This window comes from Podarcis vaucheri, assembly GCF_965113315.1.
Source record: "Podarcis vaucheri genome assembly, chromosome: 16".
NCBI classification, from domain to species: Eukaryota; Metazoa; Chordata; class Lepidosauria; order Squamata; family Lacertidae; genus Podarcis; species Podarcis vaucheri.
Genome location: NC_138754.1, coordinates 23,410,937 through 23,430,584, shown reverse-complemented (window position 1 = coordinate 23,430,584; position 19,648 = coordinate 23,410,937). Strand labels below are relative to the sequence as shown.

Below are 19,648 nucleotides of genomic sequence, written 5' to 3'. Positions count from 1 at the left end.
GTCCTTTACCTTTTTACCTATAGCCTTGGGTGTAGCTGAACACTCGGCAGAGCCATTTGTGACTGTTAATGTTAAAAATCCAGCAGGGGAAAATTTCTGTGGTGCCCCCACCCCGCCGCCCGCTTCCCTTGATGCCCTAACCATGTGCTTATTTTGCTTAATGGTTACTCCAGCCTTGATTAGACAAAATCACCTGCCACAAGCATTATTTGCAAGAAATAAATGACCTTTATTGACAAAATGTAAAACTATGCGCACACGCACAAACACACACAAATAATGTAAAGGACTTTGCATTCTCACGGCACGCAAACTGGCTTTCATTGGTGTAGTGTTGAAAAGAAGTTTCGCCGGGTAATTCGTCTTAGAACTGAGCCAGGAATCCGGAACTAGCAGCCAAAATGAGGAATGTCAGTAGCTGTGAGTTACCCCCCTATGAGAGCCCTTCGCTTTCTTGAGATCTACATAGGAGGCGATCTCCTTATCTGAGCACACCTATTCTCAGCCCTGTATTAAAATACTGGAAAAAAAATTTCAAGGATGCCATCACTGGTCTCTGTTCCCTTGCGTTCTGCCAGAGGTCTTCCAACGGTGCTGGGTGGCTGCGTAGGAGTTCTCAGGCCGGGTTTAGTGTCTGCAAAAAGCTTCATTCTCTATATAAACTGGCACAAAAGGAATCCAGGACTGGGAGGGTCGATTTCAGGCTCTGTGGTGTGGAGAGAAATGAGGGCAACACCATCCCTTTGGAGGGCAGGCACACAGGGCTTGGGCCAGCCCACCCAGAGGGCAAGGACTCCAGCCCTGATCAAACCTACCCTCTTAGACTTACCCAGCTCCCCCCACTCCTTTGTGGCTGCCTGCTGAGACCTAGCCCTTCGCCATGGCCTAGAGAAAGCACAGACAGTATCACCTGGCAGCTGTGCTACTTCCCCTTCACCTGTGCACCAGGTGAGAGGACTAGGGATGAGCAAAAAGGTGGACACAAAGGGGGAAAGCATAAAGGAAACACATTGTGCAGCTCTTGGGCAGAGACTAAGAATGCCCAGTCAGCTCTAGCTAATTGGCAACCGTAGAAACCCAGTTGTGCAAATGACAGACAGCCACACCTTTTCCTAAAGCTCTTCCTGAAATAAGCCTGAAACCAGACGTAGCTGTGGGACCTTACCCAAATTAAAGGGGTTGCACTTCACTTGGTTAGCAGGCCCAGATACAGTAGAACCTCTATTTGCGACCATAATCCATTCTGGAGGTCCATCTGGAGGTCAAAACGGGTCGCTGGGAGAGGCCCCGTTGTGCACAGGAGCAGGCGGTGATCGCCCGCTTCTGCGCATGTGTGAACGGCGATCGCTGCGCATGCGCGAATGGCGGCAAACCCGCCGGTTACTTCCGGGTTTGACGCGGTCACGACATGGAACAACCGTAAGAAGAGGCAGTGGTAAGTAGAGGTTCGACTGTACTGGCAACCTGCTTTATTTATATTTATATATATTAAAGAGAAACACAAACAGAATAGGTTCCCTTTAGGCTAGCTTGCAAATGAAAAAGTTCCAGTGATGCAAAGCTGATCCATCACAACCAGGAAAACTACATTCAAAGCTGATTCAAAAAGTTAGCACCCAGGAAAGGTCGAGAACTTGCCAAAGGCTCACATCTAAGCACTTCTGATTGCCCGAGGCCCAGCACAACAACACCCCCCCCAAAAAAAAAACCACCCCCAAAGCAGAAAGGGAGGCAGCATTCTTCAGCTCGCTCTGGTTCCCTAGCGGGTTCATTTCATCAGGCAAGGACCCTCAATGTCTTTCACCTGGCTGGCTCTCTTTGGGGAAACAAAAGGGCTCTCACCTCAAACAAGAACAGAATGAGGGTGCCCTTTTCCTTGAGATTAACCCCAGCAACTCAGGTTTGGCACTACCCTCCTTACAAAGCACCTGCCATCTGAAACAGCTCCAAAGGTCTGCATGATCTCAACTACCCCCTTCTCCATCATGGAATTCTTCAGCTGGTTTGGCGTTGGTTGTTTTCAAAACAAACAATACCCCAAACCCAAATCACGCTCTCCAAGCTGGATCTGCATACACGTCAGAATAAGCTGGAGAGAGCTATGGGCACCAGTTTTAACTTGTTCGGAGCAGCTTCTGTAGGGGGGGTGGGGCAACCAAAAATAGGATCCCCACCACCACCACCAACCCACTTTCCAGCTTACCCCACCTTCTTCTGGTCCTGGCACTGGGTGCCCCTTTGACTGGGCTGCTGGCCCAGCTGCTCCTCTGTCTGTCTTGTCCCCTCCTCCCCAAAATAAAATGAAATCAAACACATGGTGGAGGGTGATAAATTTCTCAGGGTACCGCCAGCATGAGCCCCTTCGCCCGTAGCCCAAAGGAAGGAGGAGCAAGAAGAATGTGACTAACTTCATACATCATTATTTTGTAAAAAGTATATAAATGCTTCATGATAAAGCACAATAAGGCACCCTCGGGTTTTAAGGCCACATGTAATAGAGGAATTGGGGGGGGGGGGTTTGCTCAAGTCCTTCTCCTCACCCTCCTCCAGCTCAAAGATCTGACGAGGTATCCTGTCCATTAATGAATGGGGGGCGCAGCAGATGCTGACAGATGCCAGTTCCCATCAGCTTCAGCCAACCTGGCAACATCTGGAGGCAACATCTGGAGGAATGAGCGTCGCCTTAATACTGTTAAAATGGGGGGCACTGTCCCAGCAGAAAGCAAAGAGGGTGCAGGACGTGCATCAGTGGTTCTTAGAACAGCCACTGGGCAAGCAACCTACAAATGGGAACTTGGCGGAAGGTTAAAGTTTAAAAAAACCTGATGATGATCAATCACTTAGGCCACAGTCCCACCATTCACAGTTAAAGCCCTGTGGTGCCCCTTTAAACAATCCTAGCTTCTCTCAATGAATTATGGGAGTTGTAGTTTGTTAAGGGTCATTGGAGGAGACATGCCCCACATTCTTCTTCCAGAGCTACAATTCCCAGAGTGACAACAGTCAATCCCTCTCGCCAACGATCTCTGGGAAATGCAGCTCTGGGAGGAGAAATAGAGGGTCTTCCTAACAACTCTTCAATGAACTACAGTTCCCATAATCCTTTGGAGGAAGCCAGGACTGTTTAAAGCGGTATTCTAGAGCTTTAAACTTGTGGTGTGAACGTGTGCTTTTTGCCAACCACCTCAACAAGGAATGGCCCCAGTTATATCCCAATCTTAGCACTGTGGATCAAAAAAAAAAATTTAAAAATCACAATAAGAAGTAAACTGTGCAATTCCAACAAATTAGCAACCACAACGAAAATGGCAACAAAAAGTTCCAGGCTTGTCTTCCTATTGGAGAAGCTCAGGTAATGTGCAAAAAAGAGAGGGAGAGAGATAAATTCTCCAGAAGCCCATCAGGAGCAGGAATCTTCCCTCCTTGGCTCCAGATACACAGCTAGGCCGAGGACCGAACGATAGGGCCGGAAGGCTAGAGCGAGGTTTGGAGAATACTAAAGTCTGACGCAGGCAATCGGAACTGATTCACCGGGTTCTGGGGAGTGTCTAGATAAGGCACAGGTTTGGGCTCCCCTCCTGGGAGCAAAGGAACAACAGCTCTCCTCCAGCTGGAGGGAGACGCACCAGTCGCTCCACGTTTCCAAGAAAACACTGTGAAAAAAGGACAGCTCAGCTCACACTCAGGGCAAGCGGCTTCCGCCTTGCTCCAGGGAACGCCAGGTGTCAGGTGCAGTAGAAATCGGTGTACGTACTGAGCCAAGGGGCTATCTCCCACTCTCCTGCCGTGTCTGAAGAACTTGGGTGACGTTATCAATGCCATCCTCTGGAACCTGGAAGAGATGGGGAAGGGTAGCAAACCATCTGGACCAAATAGCATCTCCTCCCTGCAGTACAGCTCAAAGAGGATTTAGAATATTTTTTCATTTAACAAAATTTATACAGTGGACGCTCAGGTTGCGAACGTAATCCGTGAGGGATGCACGTTCACAACCTGCAGCGGCGCATCTGCGAACGCACAGGTTGAGATTTGGCGCTTCTGTGCATGCGCAAAGCGCGATTTAACGCTTCTGCGCATGCGCGACTGCCAAAACCTGGAAGTAACCCGTTCCGGGTTTCGGCAGTCCGCAACCCAAAAAAAGGCAACCTGAAACGTCTGTAACCTGAGGTATGACTGTATGCTGCTTTAGTTCAAAAGACAAACAAACATGGCCTCTAAACAAAACATTAAAATGATAATTTAAAATAAAATAAAATAAAATAGGTAGGCAGCTGCTCACAATTTGGAAGACAGCCTGACCGACTTACCAGGGCGTGGTCGAAGTTGAAGGTGCTAATGTAATACGCAGAGATGTCTGCATCAGCGAGAGGTTTGGCAATCTGAGCCACAATCCCACATTCGTCTGGGGAGGCAAGAAGGCAGGTGATAAACTTGCGCCCTTTTAAAAAGAGTAAGAAAATCCCTCCCCTTCTCTTAAGCACTGATTGGAGCGCAAGCATGTGCGCTGGGTAGCAAAGGTCAAATGCACACCACACATCTAAGGTACTATGATACCACTTAAGCAGTCCTGGCTTCCCCCAAAGGATTCTGGGAGTTGCAGTTTATTAAGAGTACTGAGAGTTGTTAGGAGAGCCCTGTTCCCCTCCCGTTTCGCAGAATTCCATTTCCCAGAATTCCCTGTGAGGACGGATTGACCATTAAACGACTCTGGAAACTGTAACCCTGGAAGGGGAATAGGGCCCTCAAAACAGCTCTCAGCACCTCAAACAAACTACAGCTCCCAGAATTGATTATAATATAGCAGCCAACACCTACCTTCCAGCGTTGGCTTAATGTTTTGTTTTATTTATTTAAAACACACACACACACACATTTTATATATATATATTTATATACACCCGAAGACACCAAAACCTGCATTCCTGTACCCGTGAAAATCTACGAAAGCAAATATATATATATATATATATATATATATATATGCAGGTTTTGGTGTCTTCGGGTGTCTTCCCGTGTAAGAGTCGGGGTGTCTGTGCGACGTTTCGACGAGGTCTCACTCGTCATCTTCAGGCTGGTGCTTTCGGCTTCTTGTTACTGGAACAGAGCAGAATCTGGTGTTTGAGTTCCTATAAATACTGTGGAGGGGTGTGGTGTATAGCCTCCAACGTTCTGGGCAGAGAGGAAGTTCCTAGATTAGTGTGCCTTTTCTTCTTTTGTTCCTTAATTACTTGAGGGATATCTTGAGTGATTTCATGAGTGATATTCTGAATACCACTGGGTGGGTCATTAAGTGTAGATAAGTTGCTAAAGCTTTTGTGTCTTGACCTCTTGAGCTTGTGAAGAGTTTTTCTGAGAAGATGGCTGTGCTGCATTTAGTTGTGCTCTGGCTTGGCTTCGTGTATAGGGGCGAGCTGTGGTTTTGTGCCTTGTGCCAGCCAGATCTGTGTAGGGATTGCAGGGGGGTGCAGCATCCGGAGGTGCCACTATAGTTTGGCTACTGGATGGAGTCTGTAATATGTCTGTGGAGAGGGTCTGGGTTTGGGTCTGGTGTGGTTGATTGGTGACGGCGTTCTGTGTGCCTCTGGTTCTGGTGTCGGTTTTTGTGGGGAGGGCTAATTTCCAGATGTCTGGCAGGCGGGACGTGTCGTCACGCTTGTTCATGTTGTGAGGGTGTTTCTCTATCTCGATGGCTTCCATGATTATTCTCTTGTGGTGATGTTCCATGTTAAAGAGCAATTTGGAATCTGCAAAATTAATTTCGTGTCCTGTTTCTTTCATGTGTTGGAAAAGAGAGGAAGTTTTTTCTTCTTTTTTGACGGCATTCTTGTGTTCTGCGATACGTGCATTTATTCGTCTGTTTGTTTGTCCAATGTACGTGGCTGGGCACATCTCAACAGCCTACACCCCAAAATACAATTCACTATGGAAATAGAAGACAACAACCAACTCCCCTTTCTTGACGTCCTAATCTACAAAAAACCTGATGGCTCCCTAGGACACAATATCTACCGGAAAAAAACACACACCAACCGCTACTTACATGCACAATCACACCACCACCCTGCACAAATAAACTCCGTAGCCAAGACTCTCATCTCCAGAACCAAACGCCTGGCTGACAAAGACCACTTGACAACTGAGTTACAGAATCTCTCAAATGTGTTAATCGCCAATGGATACCAGAAAAACAGGGTTACGAAGCTAATCCAAAAAGAAACACCCCCCAAAAACCAAGACACAGAAGAAAACAATGGCATGGCCCTCCTTCCTTATATCAAGGGCACTACAGACAAAATCAGCAAAATCCTCCATAAACACAATATCAAAACAGCCTTCTGCACCAACCAAAAAATAGCCAATATCCTCAGAAACCCAAAAGACAAAATCCAGCTGGAAAACCAAGGGGTCTATGAAATACCCTGCAAAGTCTGCCCAGCCACGTACATTGGACAAACAAACAGACGAATAAATGCACGTATCGCAGAACACAAGAATGCCGTCAAAAAAGAAGAAAAAACTTCCTCTCTTTTCCAACACATGAAAGAAACAGGACACGAAATTAATTTTGCTGATTCCAAATTGCTCTTTAACATGGAACATCACCACAAGAGAATAATCATGGAAGCCATCGAGATAGAGAAACACCCTCACAACATGAACAAGCGTGACGACACGTCCCGCCTGCCAGACATCTGGAAATTAGCCCTCCCCACAAAAACCGACACCAGAACCAGAGGCACACAGAACGCCGTCACCAATCAACCACACCAGACCCAAACCCAGACCCTCTCCACAGACATATTACAGACTCCATCCAGTAGCCAAACTATAGTGGCACCTCCGGATGCTGCACCCCCCTGCAATCCCTACACAGATCTGGCTGGCACAAGGCACAAAACCACAGCTCGCCCCTATACACGAAGCCAAGCCAGAGCACAACTAAATGCAGCACAGCCATCTTCTCAGAAAAACTCTTCACAAGCTCAAGAGGTCAAGACACAAAAGCTTTAGCAACTTATCTACACTTAATGACCCACCCAGTGGTATTCAGAATATCACTCATGAAATCACTCAAGATATCCCTCAAGTAATTAAGGAACAAAAGAAGAAAAGGCACACTAATCTAGGAACTTCCTCTCTGCCCAGAACGTTGGAGGCTATACACCACACCCCTCCACAGTATTTATAGGAACTCAAACACCAGATTCTGCTCTGTTCCAGTAACAAGAAGCCGAAAGCACCAGCCTGAAGATGACGAGTGAGACCTCGTCGAAACGTCGCACAGACACCCCGACTCTTACACGGGAAGACACCCGAAGACACCAAAACCTGCATTCCTGTACCCGTGAAAATCTACGAAAGCAAATATATATATATATATATATATATATATATATATATATATATATATATATAAAAAATCCCACCTTTCACCATGTTGGTCTCAAAACAGCTTAGAGCAATAAAATATACAAACATGGTAAACTCTTAAAATAGCCCCACTAAGGCTGTACCAGCTGCACAAAGAACACATTTTTACTAGATAACCCACGCTTACCTGATACAGGTAAGCGTGGCTTAAAAGGGAAGGGAACAGAAAGAGTTGGCCCTTGCAAGATCTTGCTGCCTGCTCGCCTGGAGCACTTGCTCGTAACTGAGCACTTGCAAGGCTGTACTTTATGGCTAGCATCTTATACTGTTAAAAACAACCGCCGTCCCTGCGGCTATCAATAACACCACCCAGAAGGAAAAGCAGAGCTCAGAACGTGAGGGTGCACTCACTCACCGAAGCCCAGGGGCTGGCCACCAATCCTCACCATCCTCCAGAGCTCCCCTGAAGAGCTGGTCAGCAGGAGGTCGCTGGGGAACCTGGGAGGAGGAGACAGGAGAATTTAGTCACTGTCACCAGGTACCTTTTCTAAAGCCCCACACCCAAGTGATGCTCTATGCTTTCCGCCCTCTGGCTCAGTTTTCCCAACACACAGCAACACACCAGCACAATTGCATCCACACCACGCATTTAAAGCACATGGCTTATAATTATATTCCAACCAAAGAAGAATGGTTGAATAAATTATGCAAATACTAGGAATTAGCAAAGTTGACTGATTTGATAAGACAAAAACCAAAAAATATAATCCAGAAACAATGGAAATGCTTAAATGATTATCTATGTAGACAAGGATTAAATGTAAGGTATTGGTTGTGTTCAGAATATATTTATGAGAGATTTAGAAAACTTATTTATTAGAATATTTGTGTGAGATTGTATGGGGAAAATACGGAACAACAGATACAATCTTGCTTAAAATGTATATAGGAAGTGCAGTGTAAGCGATGGAAGTCAATCAATGAAATTTTATTATTATTTTCATATTGAGATATCTGTAGAATAAACTTGGAAGAAATTCTTCCAACATTATTTCTTTTTTTCTCTTTATTTTTTATTTTTTCTTTCTTCCTTTTTTCATATATATGTACTTATTTGAAATATGTACGTATTTGTAACATTTCGCTTAAATTTTGTTACAATTATGTTAAATAAAGAATAAAATTATCCTAAATAAATAAATAAAGCACACAGCTTGACCAGATAACCCTGGGAACTGTGGTGCATTATCTGTGCTTTTATGGTGCTGCATGGATATGACCCTTTATCCCAAGACTGCCACGCGACAAATAGAAATCTCAGCCAAACCACCGCATGCATGCCAGCAATTGCTTAGGAACAAAGCAGCCGGCAATTTCCTAAGGCAAACTACGAGATGCTGTCCAGGGCTTTCAAGCAAGAAAGGGGATTCCTGCCCTGACAGACACCCCCCACCAGGAGACGCTTCGACTGGCACTGCACATTGCCAGCATTTGTGAAAGACAACACTGGTGACCATTCTTGGAATATACTGTGTATGCCGTTCTGGTCCCCTCAAAAAGTACCGTATTTTTTGCACCATAACACTCACTTTTTTCCTCCTAAAAAGTAAGGGGAAATGTCTGTGCGTGTTATGAAGGGAATGCCTACTAGCATGCCTACGGATTTTCCTCCTCTAAAAGCTACGTGCGTGTTATGGTCGGGTGCGTGTTATAGAGCGAAAAATACGGTATATTGCAGCATTTGTAAAAGGTTCAGAAAAGGGCAACACAAATGATTAAGGGAATGATGCAGAGCCTCTCTATGAGAAAAGGTTGCAAAGTTTGGGACTTTTAAGTTTAGAGAAATAAATAAATAAATGATTTATTTATACCCCACCCATCTAGCTGGGCTTCCCCAGCCACTCTGGGCAGCTTCCAAAAAAATATTAAAATACTGTAATACATCAAACATTAAAAGCTTCCCTAAACAGGGCTGCCTTCAGATGTCTTCTAAAAGTCTGGTAGTTGTTGTTCTCTTTGACATTTGGTGGGAGGGCGTTCCACAGGGAGGGCACCACTACTGAGAAGGCCCTCTGCCTGGTTCCCTGTAACCTCATTTCTCGCAGTGAGGGAACCGCCAGAAGGCCCTCGGAGCTGGACCTCAGTGTCCAGGCAGAACGATGGGGGTGGAGACACTCCTTCAGGTATACAGGACCGAGGCCGTTTAGGGCTTTAAAGGTCAGCACCAACGTTCTAGGAGCCAATATAGGTTTTTCAGGACCGGTGTTATATGGGCTCGGTGGCCGCTCCTAGTCACCGTTCTAGTTGCCGCATTCTGGATTAGTTTTAGTTTCCGGGTCACCTTCAAAGGTAGCCCCATGTAGAGCGCATTGCAGCAGTCCAAGCGGGAGATAACCAGAGCATGCACCACTCTGGCGATACAGTCTGCGGGCAGGTAGGGTCTTAGCCTGCGTACCAGATGGAGCTGGTAAACAGCTGCCCTGGACACAGATTTGACTTGTGCCTCCATGGACAGCTGTGAGTCCAAAAGGACTCTTGAGGCTGCGCACCTGGTCCTTCAGGGGCACAGTTACCCCATTCAGGACCAGGGAATCCTCCACACCTGCCCGCCTCCTGTCCCCCAAAAAACAGTACTTCTGTCTTGTCAGGATTCAACCTCAATCTGTTAGCCACCATCCATCCTCCAACTGCCTCCAGACACTCACACAGGACCTTCACCGCCTTCACTGGTTCCGATTTGAAAGAGGTAGAGCTGGGTATCATCCGCACACTGATGAACACCCAGCCCAAACCCCCTGATGATCTCTCCCAGCGGCTGCATGTAGATGTTGAAAAGCATGGGGGAGAGGACAGAACTCTGAGGCACCCCACAAGTGAGAGCCCTGGGGTCTGAACACTCATCCCCCACCACCACTTTCTGAACACGGCCCAGGAGGAAAAGTCAAGTAAGAGGCAACATGATAGACCTTTTTATTAAAAGATGCATGGCAAGGCAAGAGCAGACAGAGAAGGTATTTTCTCCCTCTCTCAGAACACTGGAACTTGTAAGCCTTTTGACTGATAAACCGGCATGCTGTGCTAAATTTCATTTTGTGGGAATGTTCAGGGTGGCAGGAGAGGATATATTGTTTATTAATATTAATATCATTAATATCCTTCCTAACTTGCGCTAGCAAGTTCCTTCACTTAGCAGAGTTTACATTCCCCTTTACACAGCAGAAAACTAGTTGCGAACTCGTGTGAGTTTCTTAAGACAATACACAATTCAATCTGGCTTGCCCAGAATGAAATGTGTTCTAATATTTTCCTGGTAAGGCCCCTGGAATCCCTCCTAAAAGAATAAAGACACCACAGTCTTATTCATAGGCAATAAAAAGAAAGTTTGCTCACGATCAGACAAGAGCACAGTGTGATTCCTGAAGACGGGCTTTAGGCTTTAAAGTCACAAACCTATACTAACAGGTTTATCCCATAAGGGAGATGACCTGGGGGGCTGCTTGGCTGGCAGCCAGCAGTTCATTCCAGGAAGTTCGCAGGACGAAAGGAAAATGGAAATGTGAAAGAGAGTGGCAGGATGCCTTGTCCTTTTACCAGGTCTGGAAAGGTCACACCCACCCACTATAATAATAATAATAATAATAATAATAATAATAATAATAATAATAAATTTTATTTATATCCCGCCCTCCCCAGCCGAAGCCGGGCTCAGGGCGGCTAACAACAATCAAATGATCAGTCAAATGATCACAAAATCTAAAAATATTTCATTATAAAAATTAATTAAATCAAATATGGCAACCAATTAATCAAAATTCTGTGCAGGTTGCCAGAGGAGGGAGTCAGGCTGCGCCCTGACCAAAGGCCTGGCGGAACAACTCTGTCTTGCAGGCCCTGCGGAAAGATGTCAGGTCCCGCAGGGCCCTAGTCTCTTGTGACAGAGCATTCCACCAGGTTGGAGCCGCAGCCGAGAAGGCCCTGGCTCTAGTTGAGGCCAGCCTAACCTCTCTGAGGCCTGGGACCTTGAGGATGTTATTGTTTGCAGACCGTAGGTTTCTCTGTGGGGCATACCAGGAGAGGGGGTCCCGTAGGTACGAGGGTCCTAGGCCGTATAGGGCTTTAAAGGTTAAAACCAGCACCTTAAACCTGATCCTGTACTCCACCGGGAGCCAGTGCAGCTGGTATAATACCGGATGAATGTGCTCTCGCAGCGAAGACCCCATAAGGAGTCTCGCCGCGGCATTCTGCACCCGCTGGAGTTTCTGGGTCAGTCTCAAGGGCAGCCCCACGTAGAGCGAGTTACAATAATCCAGTCTGGAGGTGACCGTCGCATGGATCACAGTGGCTAGGTCAGGACGAGAGAGATAAGGGGCCAACTGCTTAGCTTGGCGGAGATGAAAAAATGCCGCCTTTGTTATAGCTGTAATCTGCGCCTCCATAGAGAGGGAGGTATCGAAAGTCACATGCGAGGAAGGATGCTCCAGGCCAGGAGGAACAGGAAGTTTCAACTGGCTGGACCAAACATTCCCTTGCATGTCCACTCTAGGAAAACAAGGAATGTTGCATTTGACTGCTCCCAGTGGATTACATCCCACACATTTACACCAGAGGGCCTGGTAAGGCACAACAATGAATGACATTCAATGTTGCCGATTTCCCACCCTTTCTGCACATGCCTGTTTTTGTTCCCCCATGGGAACCTCAAGGAATAACTTGCACGCTGGTTTACAACTCCAAATTTCATCACTTTTCTCTTGCAATTTTCTGACTTAGCGGGGCTGCAAACAGCCCCCCCCCCCAAAGCAAGTAATATGAAAATGAGTGTGAAATTTCCATAATGTTCTGCTACGTTTCCCAGAAGCGGCTTCTGAGTCACGCAAAAGCTCAAATGAATAGGGGAATTAAGAGTCAGGGAAATGTTAGGGACATGGAATAAACTGCCGTGTGAATGCAGCCCTACTCTCAGAAAACATTTAATAAAAGTTTTCCTGCTACCTGCAGCAAAGCTGCACGGCACTTACTTCTTCTTGGTCTCAGCATCCATGACGATGGAGATGTACCCCTCGATCAGCGAAAAAGCAAAGAAAGTAATGGAGTCGAGGTCCTGGCTGGCTGAAGCAGCTTCTTTTGTGGGGCTGAAAAATGGGGTGAGGGAAAAACACATGAGTTGCCAAAATAAAAAACTGAGTAGCACTATGTGGCGTTTGCCTCCTAGGTGGGTCATAAGGAAAGGGTTAAATGAGTGTGATGTGATTGGCCAGCGGGAGCCTGAGGGGAGGAGTTAGAGTGAGAGATAGAGTTGTGTGAAAGTCAGTAGAGAGTTGGGAGTTGGAGAAGAAAGAGGAAGGATAAGTCTTGTGGGTTGGTCGAGTTGTGTGGGGAGAGGGTGAGAGGAACTGTTAGGTGGAGTCAGATAGATAGTTGGGATAATCAGTTTGAAGTTGTTAGGAACATATAGGACAGTGAAGTAACAAAGATTAAGAAACTGACAAGAAAAATTAACTGAAACCATAAACTCGTTCATGCTTAAAAAAATAAACTTGATTATTTGTTAATGTTAACAACTGTCTGAACTCCATGTGTACCCGAGAGAAATGGGTTGGTGGCAGTGAAGAGGCAATCACAGTGGTGGCACAGGGATCAATAGACCGTCAAACGTCTGGGGACCCTGTGTGATCGCCACACACTAACTGACCAGCTTTTTAAAAAACAGAGGGGGGTAATAATAAATTTCTATTAATTTTCAATTAAAGCCCAATAATAGCCTCATTATAACAATACCAATTTATATTACAATTATTAATACCAATCATTCAAATAACAAATTATATAATTTGGCTAAAGTGGGGCTCCCGCATTCTAGATTTAATGATTTTCTTTATTTCTGCGTTCCAAAATCTTATTAGTTTCAATTACATTCCGGTCATAATAATGATCCGTTATACAGCAACTGCAATATTAATAATGTCTATTCATGTTGACACTTTAAATGGATTCATAAGATTGCAAATGAGGAACTCAAACTATATCCTTGTTCTTCCTGTGTGCGGGAATTATTCTGTCTGTGGTGTTTCTTCCTGTCCTTGTAAGATATTATGGCTTTCTTTCCCCGATTTTTGCTGTTATCCGTCATGCCTTTGGCAGAGCTGATATCTCATTGTTGTTCCAGAAATTTCTCAATCGTTCTGTCTCATGCTTCGTCGTTTTGCACCAAGAACAACAGCTGCAAAAGTCACTCTGTCCCAGTAGATAAACTGTTGTCACCATTTTCCCTCTCAGCCTGGGAAGAAGAGAGGTCTGTCGAACTGCAGATGACTCAATAAAGAACCCTATCAATTTCTCGGCAATTCACACACTCCTTTCATCTTTCCTTCCAGCTGAAGATATATGAGCAATTATACTTCCAATTAAATTAAATTCCAGGTCCTCTTAGCATTATTCAGTTCACTCCGTAAATAACAAAGGATGGAGAAGAGTCAGCTCTAGGTTTCAACCATAAACCTTTTGCAAAATAGAGCTTCCCTCCTTTTTTTATACACACCGTTCCGTCTGATGTTATATTCCATATTTATAATGTACCCGAACGAACTGCGAGTGAAGCCCCCCGCCCCGTCCTAGGGGAGAATTTGCAAGGATGATTACCCTCAATCATCCTTATTTTTCCTTCACCAATGAACTTCCCACTGTCATGGAGCCTGCTTCCACTAAGGCAGAGCAGAACCAGAAGCCCCCCAAACAGTTAAGTTTTGATCTTTGCACTGAAAGCAGAACATGGCTTGTGTCCGCTACACCTCTGTTGCGCTCTTACCTGTGTGAGTAGAACAGGACATCAATGAGGATTGTGGCGATGGCGGGCAAGGAGTCCGGAGAGATGCTCAGGATACAGAACCTGTTTTGGGGGCTCTGCACAGGGTGGACAGTGGGGTTCACGTCTAAGGACAAGAGACAAAAGTGTTAAGACACCTGGCAGAATTCCCAAGGGGTTGGCTTGGACCAGACAAGGGAATGCCATGGCAATGACAGGAGAATTTCCAAGCAGAGGAGCAGGGCTGAATTGCATTTCCACAACACCTGCAGCAACAGCCCATTTGACTAACAGCCATCTTTATTTTCTCCCTCTCTCATTGCACTAGAATTTGGAGACATCCAACAACGTTGAATTTTGTTGTTGTTGTTATAATTTAATACCCACCTGTAATGGGTATGAGTTACTCGTGCGTAAGCTGGTGCCTTTCTCGGTTAGTTTGCCTTATTAAACCTTTTTGACTGCACAGCCCTTCTCATGGTGGCTGCCTCAGTCACTGGCAGAATCCGTCAGTGGGCGTTTCTTGAACCTCTTCCAACATAAAAGTTGTTTGACACCCAGTCTCCTCCTCCTCTCACTGCGCGGGAGTCTTCTGCGCAGGGAAGGCGTGGGTAGCGGAGGACCTGGGCTCTCCTCACTGCTGTCCAGTGAAGAGTCCTGGAGCCCTCTCTCCAATTCCCCCGTCTGCCCCCCTTCATCCCTGGTGTTGCGCTGAATGGCTTCCCCCTCTACTGAGCTGTTTCTCCCCCTGTGGCTGGGTCCTTCGCCAGCATCATCTGGGAGCCTCCCCTTCGCCTCTCGCTCCGATGTCAGTTCCCTGACACCACCCATTCACCGTAAGGCCCCATGGCAGGTTACAATAATGAAAACACCATAGTGGGGGGAAAGCTTGCAATGTTTAAAAAAGCTTGCAATCACAGAAACATGGCAAGTCCTAAAATTCCACATCTCAAGAGTCAGAATTTCAAGCGCTGCTCAGATCCATATAGTTTGGTTACTGGATTCTTTTAACTGCCTGCTCAATTTTACCTTTATAGTTCTTTATGTCTTAAATCTGTGGTTCTCAATGTGGGGCACATGCCCCACAGGGGGGCAATTTGATTTTTAAGGGGGGCAATTCGAGAAGAAAATAAATTGACTGGATATCACCAAATGAGGAGACTTGGGACTGAAGTGGACTAAATTGGTGCCTAGTATAAAATCTGTCTGCAGCTGGCATGAAGCAGAAGGATACCACTAACTTTAAGTCTACTTATCTTGAGGTGAGCTCAAATTGTATTTTGAATTTATTAGGTACCTTTTATTTTATTGTATAGTAATTAAAATGATCAAAGTATTACAGGAAAAGCTTCCATTAAAATTATATTTATGCATTTCAGTTTTCTATTATACGTTTTGAAACTATTTGCTATTTTTTCATCATCATCATCATCATCATCATCATCATCATCATCATCATAATTTCTTAGTGATTTCTTCCTCGGTAATTCACCTGTTCTTTTGTTCTTTTATTTTTCTCTTTCATGGGTGCCATGTTCTTTGGAGGTTTGTTTAGACCAAGTTAATGGCCCTTTAGGCTTCCTCCATGTAAATAGGAGTTCGCTTTTCGAATAATAAGAATTACCGTATTTTTCCATGTATAAGACTAGGTTTTTTATTTTAGAATTCTGCAAAAAATTGGGGGTCATCTTATACTCTGGGTAATCTCCCCCCATTTTCTCAATTTGGAGTCCCAAAAAAGAAGGGGCTGTCTTATACACAGGGGTGTGTTATACACGGGAAAATATGGTATATGTCACCTGGGGGGGGTGGACACCAGGATTTTAGAGATGCTTAGGTGGGGCATGGCCAAAAAAAAGGGGGGGTTGGGAACCACAGTTTTAAATGTTTCTTGCTTATGCTACCAAGAGAGTGGTGACTAAAAAAAATATTTTAAATCAGCCAACAGCTCCCACGGCTTTGTTTGCAAGGTTAAAGCACAAATCCCCCTATTGTCTAAGCAAAACAAAAAGATACTTTCTTCTCCTCCGAGCATCAATACAATGGATGAACTTTGTCCCCATCGGACTGGCCTGACATATTTTTGATAAAACTGGATGGCGGTGGAGACAAGGAATCCAATTTCAAAGCCTCCAAAGGGAGCCATAAGGTTACTGAGGCTGTTTCCATTGCAGCCCTCTCTCGTTCCAAAAAAACTCACCTTGCTTTGGCTTGAGGAACCCGTTGGTTGCGTCGTCGCAGCTTGCGGGGACCGGCTCCCCGTTCACCTCCTTGTAAATATCAAATTCACCTTCCAGGGTGTGGATCACGACAGGGAGGTCCTTCTCCCGTACCTGGAAGAGAGAGCCAAGGTCGTTGCCAGTGCAGAGCGGCAGTTGGTGCCTTTTGGGATGCGTAGAGCGGAAGGCAGGGAGGCCAACAGTAGGTGGCGCCAGTGGCAAGGAGAGCCAACCAATTTGAGCATGTCCTCCCCATCCTTTTCTTCCTGGCTGAGTTCTACAAGGGGAACACAGAGGAGGAGGAGGAGGAGGAGGAAACTGAAAGTCAGGTCTCCCCCCTTCATCGGTTGTAAGAAGGCAGGCTGAGGTTGGTGGGGCACTGCCATTGGTTGGTGGGGCACTGCCATTGACCAGCCTCCACTGGCAGTGGCCCAAGAGGCTGAATGTCTGTAGTTCGAATTCTGGCTCTGGCAAAAACTCATCTGATGCCCTTAGGAGAATCTCCTTTTATTATGCATAAGATGAACAGCCTAGGATAAGAGTCAGGAACCTCGGGCCTAGATGCTAAGTGTGGCCTTCTAAGTCTGTCTATCTGGGGTTCGGCCGCACCCCACATTGACTTTGCTTCGTGCCCTCCTTGAGTGGTTCTGCCTGGCTGGAATGTGTCCATAGACTCTGGTCATGCCTCTTGCTTGCCCAAGTGGAGGATAGAGAAGGACAGTGGGAGTGTGTGCAGAAACTAGCCTACTGTACAAAGGTAAAATTTACATTCATTGCTCTGCCCACTTTCACCTCGGGCACTGCCCAGAATGGAATGTGGCCCCCAAACGGTTGCCCAGAACAGAATGCGGCCCTCAGCCTGAAACCAATTCTCCGCCACTGTCCTATGACTAAAGAAAACGGTCTTTTTTTCCTCGGCCACATTCACACCAAACATTTAAGGCACTATGGCGCCACTTTGAACAATCATGGCTTCCCCCCAAAGAATTCTGGGAGCTGTAGTTTGTTAAGGGTGCTGAGAGTCATTAGGAAACCCCAACAATCCTCCAAGTGGTATAATAATAATAATCAATCCCTCTTCTCAAGGAGCTCTGGGAATTGTAGCTATGTGAAGCCTCCTAACAAAATTCTCAGCACCTTTAACAAACCACAGCTCCCAGAATTCTCTGACAGACGCCATGATGGTTTAAAGTAGTATCACAACACATTGAATGTATCATGTGCACACAGTCCCAATTGTATCTAGAGATGTTGGGGGTTGAAGTTTGGGCCTTTGGGAAAACAAAGGGCTCAAACATTAAGAGTCTGCCCTTCCTTGGGTGGCCTGCTCCCTTTACAATTGTCAACTGTCTCCCCTGGGGATGGGGGGGGGAGTCACCCCAAAAGACTCACCAGGATGAAGTCTGTCTGATAGGTGGAGAGCATTAGCACCGAGACGTTGTGCTCTGCCAGTGGTGCGATGACCGACTTGGCGATCTTGGTGACCCCAATAGGCTGGAGGTTAGCGGAAGCGCTGCCGTTGGATGAGACATTGAGCACCAGCCAGGTGGAATCGACGACTTGCAGGAACTCAGACGGGGGCAGCTCTGGAAGACAAGGGTGGGGGGAGATCCAAGATTTGTTTTCGTGCTCCCCCCTCCAAAAAAATAGAATACTGCTGATGAAGTACAACTTATGTTCGTCAGATAAAATTACAATTACACACAACTGTCTACCCAGGTCAAAACCTGAACTAAATCTCATTTATCTTCCTATATACATAAGAATGTAAGGCTGTCGTCACAACAGGACAGCAGGCAGGCAAGCAAGTGAGCAGTGCTGGTGGCCCAAGTGAGCTGTTTAATGGAGGGGGGCAAGCACTTCACAGAGGTTTAGCGAGCAGGGGATGGGGCTTAAAAGAGGTGGGGCTTTGGTCAAGCTTCGAAAAGACAGTGAAGGAAGTGGGTAAGGTTTAAGACAGGGGGGTTGCTCAGATGTGGGGGGAGGGTGGTTGGCAAAGGGGTTGGCAGGTAGGCAGGGTTGAGGAGCAGAGCAAATGGGGCAGTAGCCCCTAGTAGCTACATAAAAGATTATGCAAACAACCATCTTCTCCATGGTATCTGAAGAAGTGTGCATGCACACGAAAGCTCATACCAATAACAAACTTAGTTGGTCTCTAAGGTGCTACTGGAATGATTTTTTTTATTTTGTCCAAACAACCAAGTTTATCCCCTTGCACAGACCTGCAAGGTTGCGTAGATCTGGGAAATTCTACTCGCAGCAATGCACCCTACTGAATATTACAGGGTGGTGACCCCAAAATGAGCATATTTTTGTATTGCACAGTCTGTAGCACTTAGGAATGTTTAAAAAATATTAAGCTGTTTAGAAGGACTTTTAATTAAATAAACAAAATGGTGCTGCAGTTTTTACACGGAAGTTGTTGGGTTTTTTTTTTTAAAAAAAAACTTGTCTCTTATTTTTAAACGATCCAGGGAACTTCACAGAATTTTGAGTTCCAATGAGGTTTTGGAATCAGGAGCAACAGTTTACTGCAAGACTCCAAGCCCAATTTCCTGCCAATGGGCTCTGATGCGTTTGGCAAGCCCCTTCCCACCTAAGACAAACTGTCCCTCTAACCAGAGATTTTAGCGCGCTCTCTCTCTCTCTCTCTCTCTCTCTCTCTCTCTCTTTCTCTCCCCAGAATGAAGCAGAGCCAAAAAGGGGCTTGGAACAGTCCCCAGTCAAGGAGGGAAGCAAGTACATGGTGTTCTCGGCCAACAAGGATTCTTGTTGATTCAGCTACTCCAGAGGTTAATTCAGAAGATATGAACTGCCTTGACCAGACCAAAAGACACAAGGAGGAAGAAGAGGAGAGGCTACTGGATTAGACCACTGGCCCATCAAAGTTCAGCATCCTCTTCTCTCAATGGCAAACCCACAAGCAGGAACCAGGCACAAGAGCACTCCCCCGCCCCCACCTTCCAGCAAGCTGCCTTCAGAAGCAAACATTAAGAGGTTTAACACAGAAGACGCCTGCTGAATCTCTATCGGAAGAGCACCCCACAATCTAGAACCCTGAACTGTTCAAGGTTCCAAGTCAGAACTTTAACCCAAGGTTCTAACACTTACAAATATCCAAGAGATGGCTTCCTTCCCTACAGACCTTCTCAGGTGTTAAAATCTGAGGTGTGTGTTTTCACCCTATTCCTGTGGCTGTAACCTGTTTTAACTGTTCTTAATTTTAAGTTTGAAATTGCTGTAACTCGCCATAGGG

The 19,648-nt window shown here is 45.9% G+C and overlaps 2 protein-coding genes across 21 annotated transcripts in view; one reads left to right on the top strand and one right to left on the bottom strand.

Moving 5' to 3' along the window:
* The window catches only part of HORMAD2 (HORMA domain containing 2), a 236,046-nt gene that overhangs the window by 201,034 nt on the left and 15,364 nt on the right, over window positions 1–19,648 (top strand). The window lies entirely within an intron of this gene.
* CASTOR1 (cytosolic arginine sensor for mTORC1 subunit 1) overlaps window positions 206–19,648 on the bottom strand; it is a 29,174-nt gene continuing 9,731 nt past the window's right edge. The window contains exons 3-9 of the mRNA XM_082203399.1: window positions 17,785–17,978; window positions 16,374–16,506; window positions 14,177–14,300; window positions 12,390–12,503; window positions 7,787–7,869; window positions 4,308–4,402; window positions 206–3,832 (exon numbers count right to left, since the gene is read on the bottom strand). Of these exons, the coding sequence (XP_082059525.1) occupies window positions 3,767–3,832; window positions 4,308–4,402; window positions 7,787–7,869; window positions 12,390–12,503; window positions 14,177–14,300; window positions 16,374–16,506; window positions 17,785–17,978 (809 nt within the window). The 3' untranslated portion in view covers window positions 206–3,766. The remainder of the gene's footprint in view (window positions 3,833–4,307; window positions 4,403–7,786; window positions 7,870–12,389; window positions 12,504–14,176; window positions 14,301–16,373; window positions 16,507–17,784; window positions 17,979–19,648) is intronic.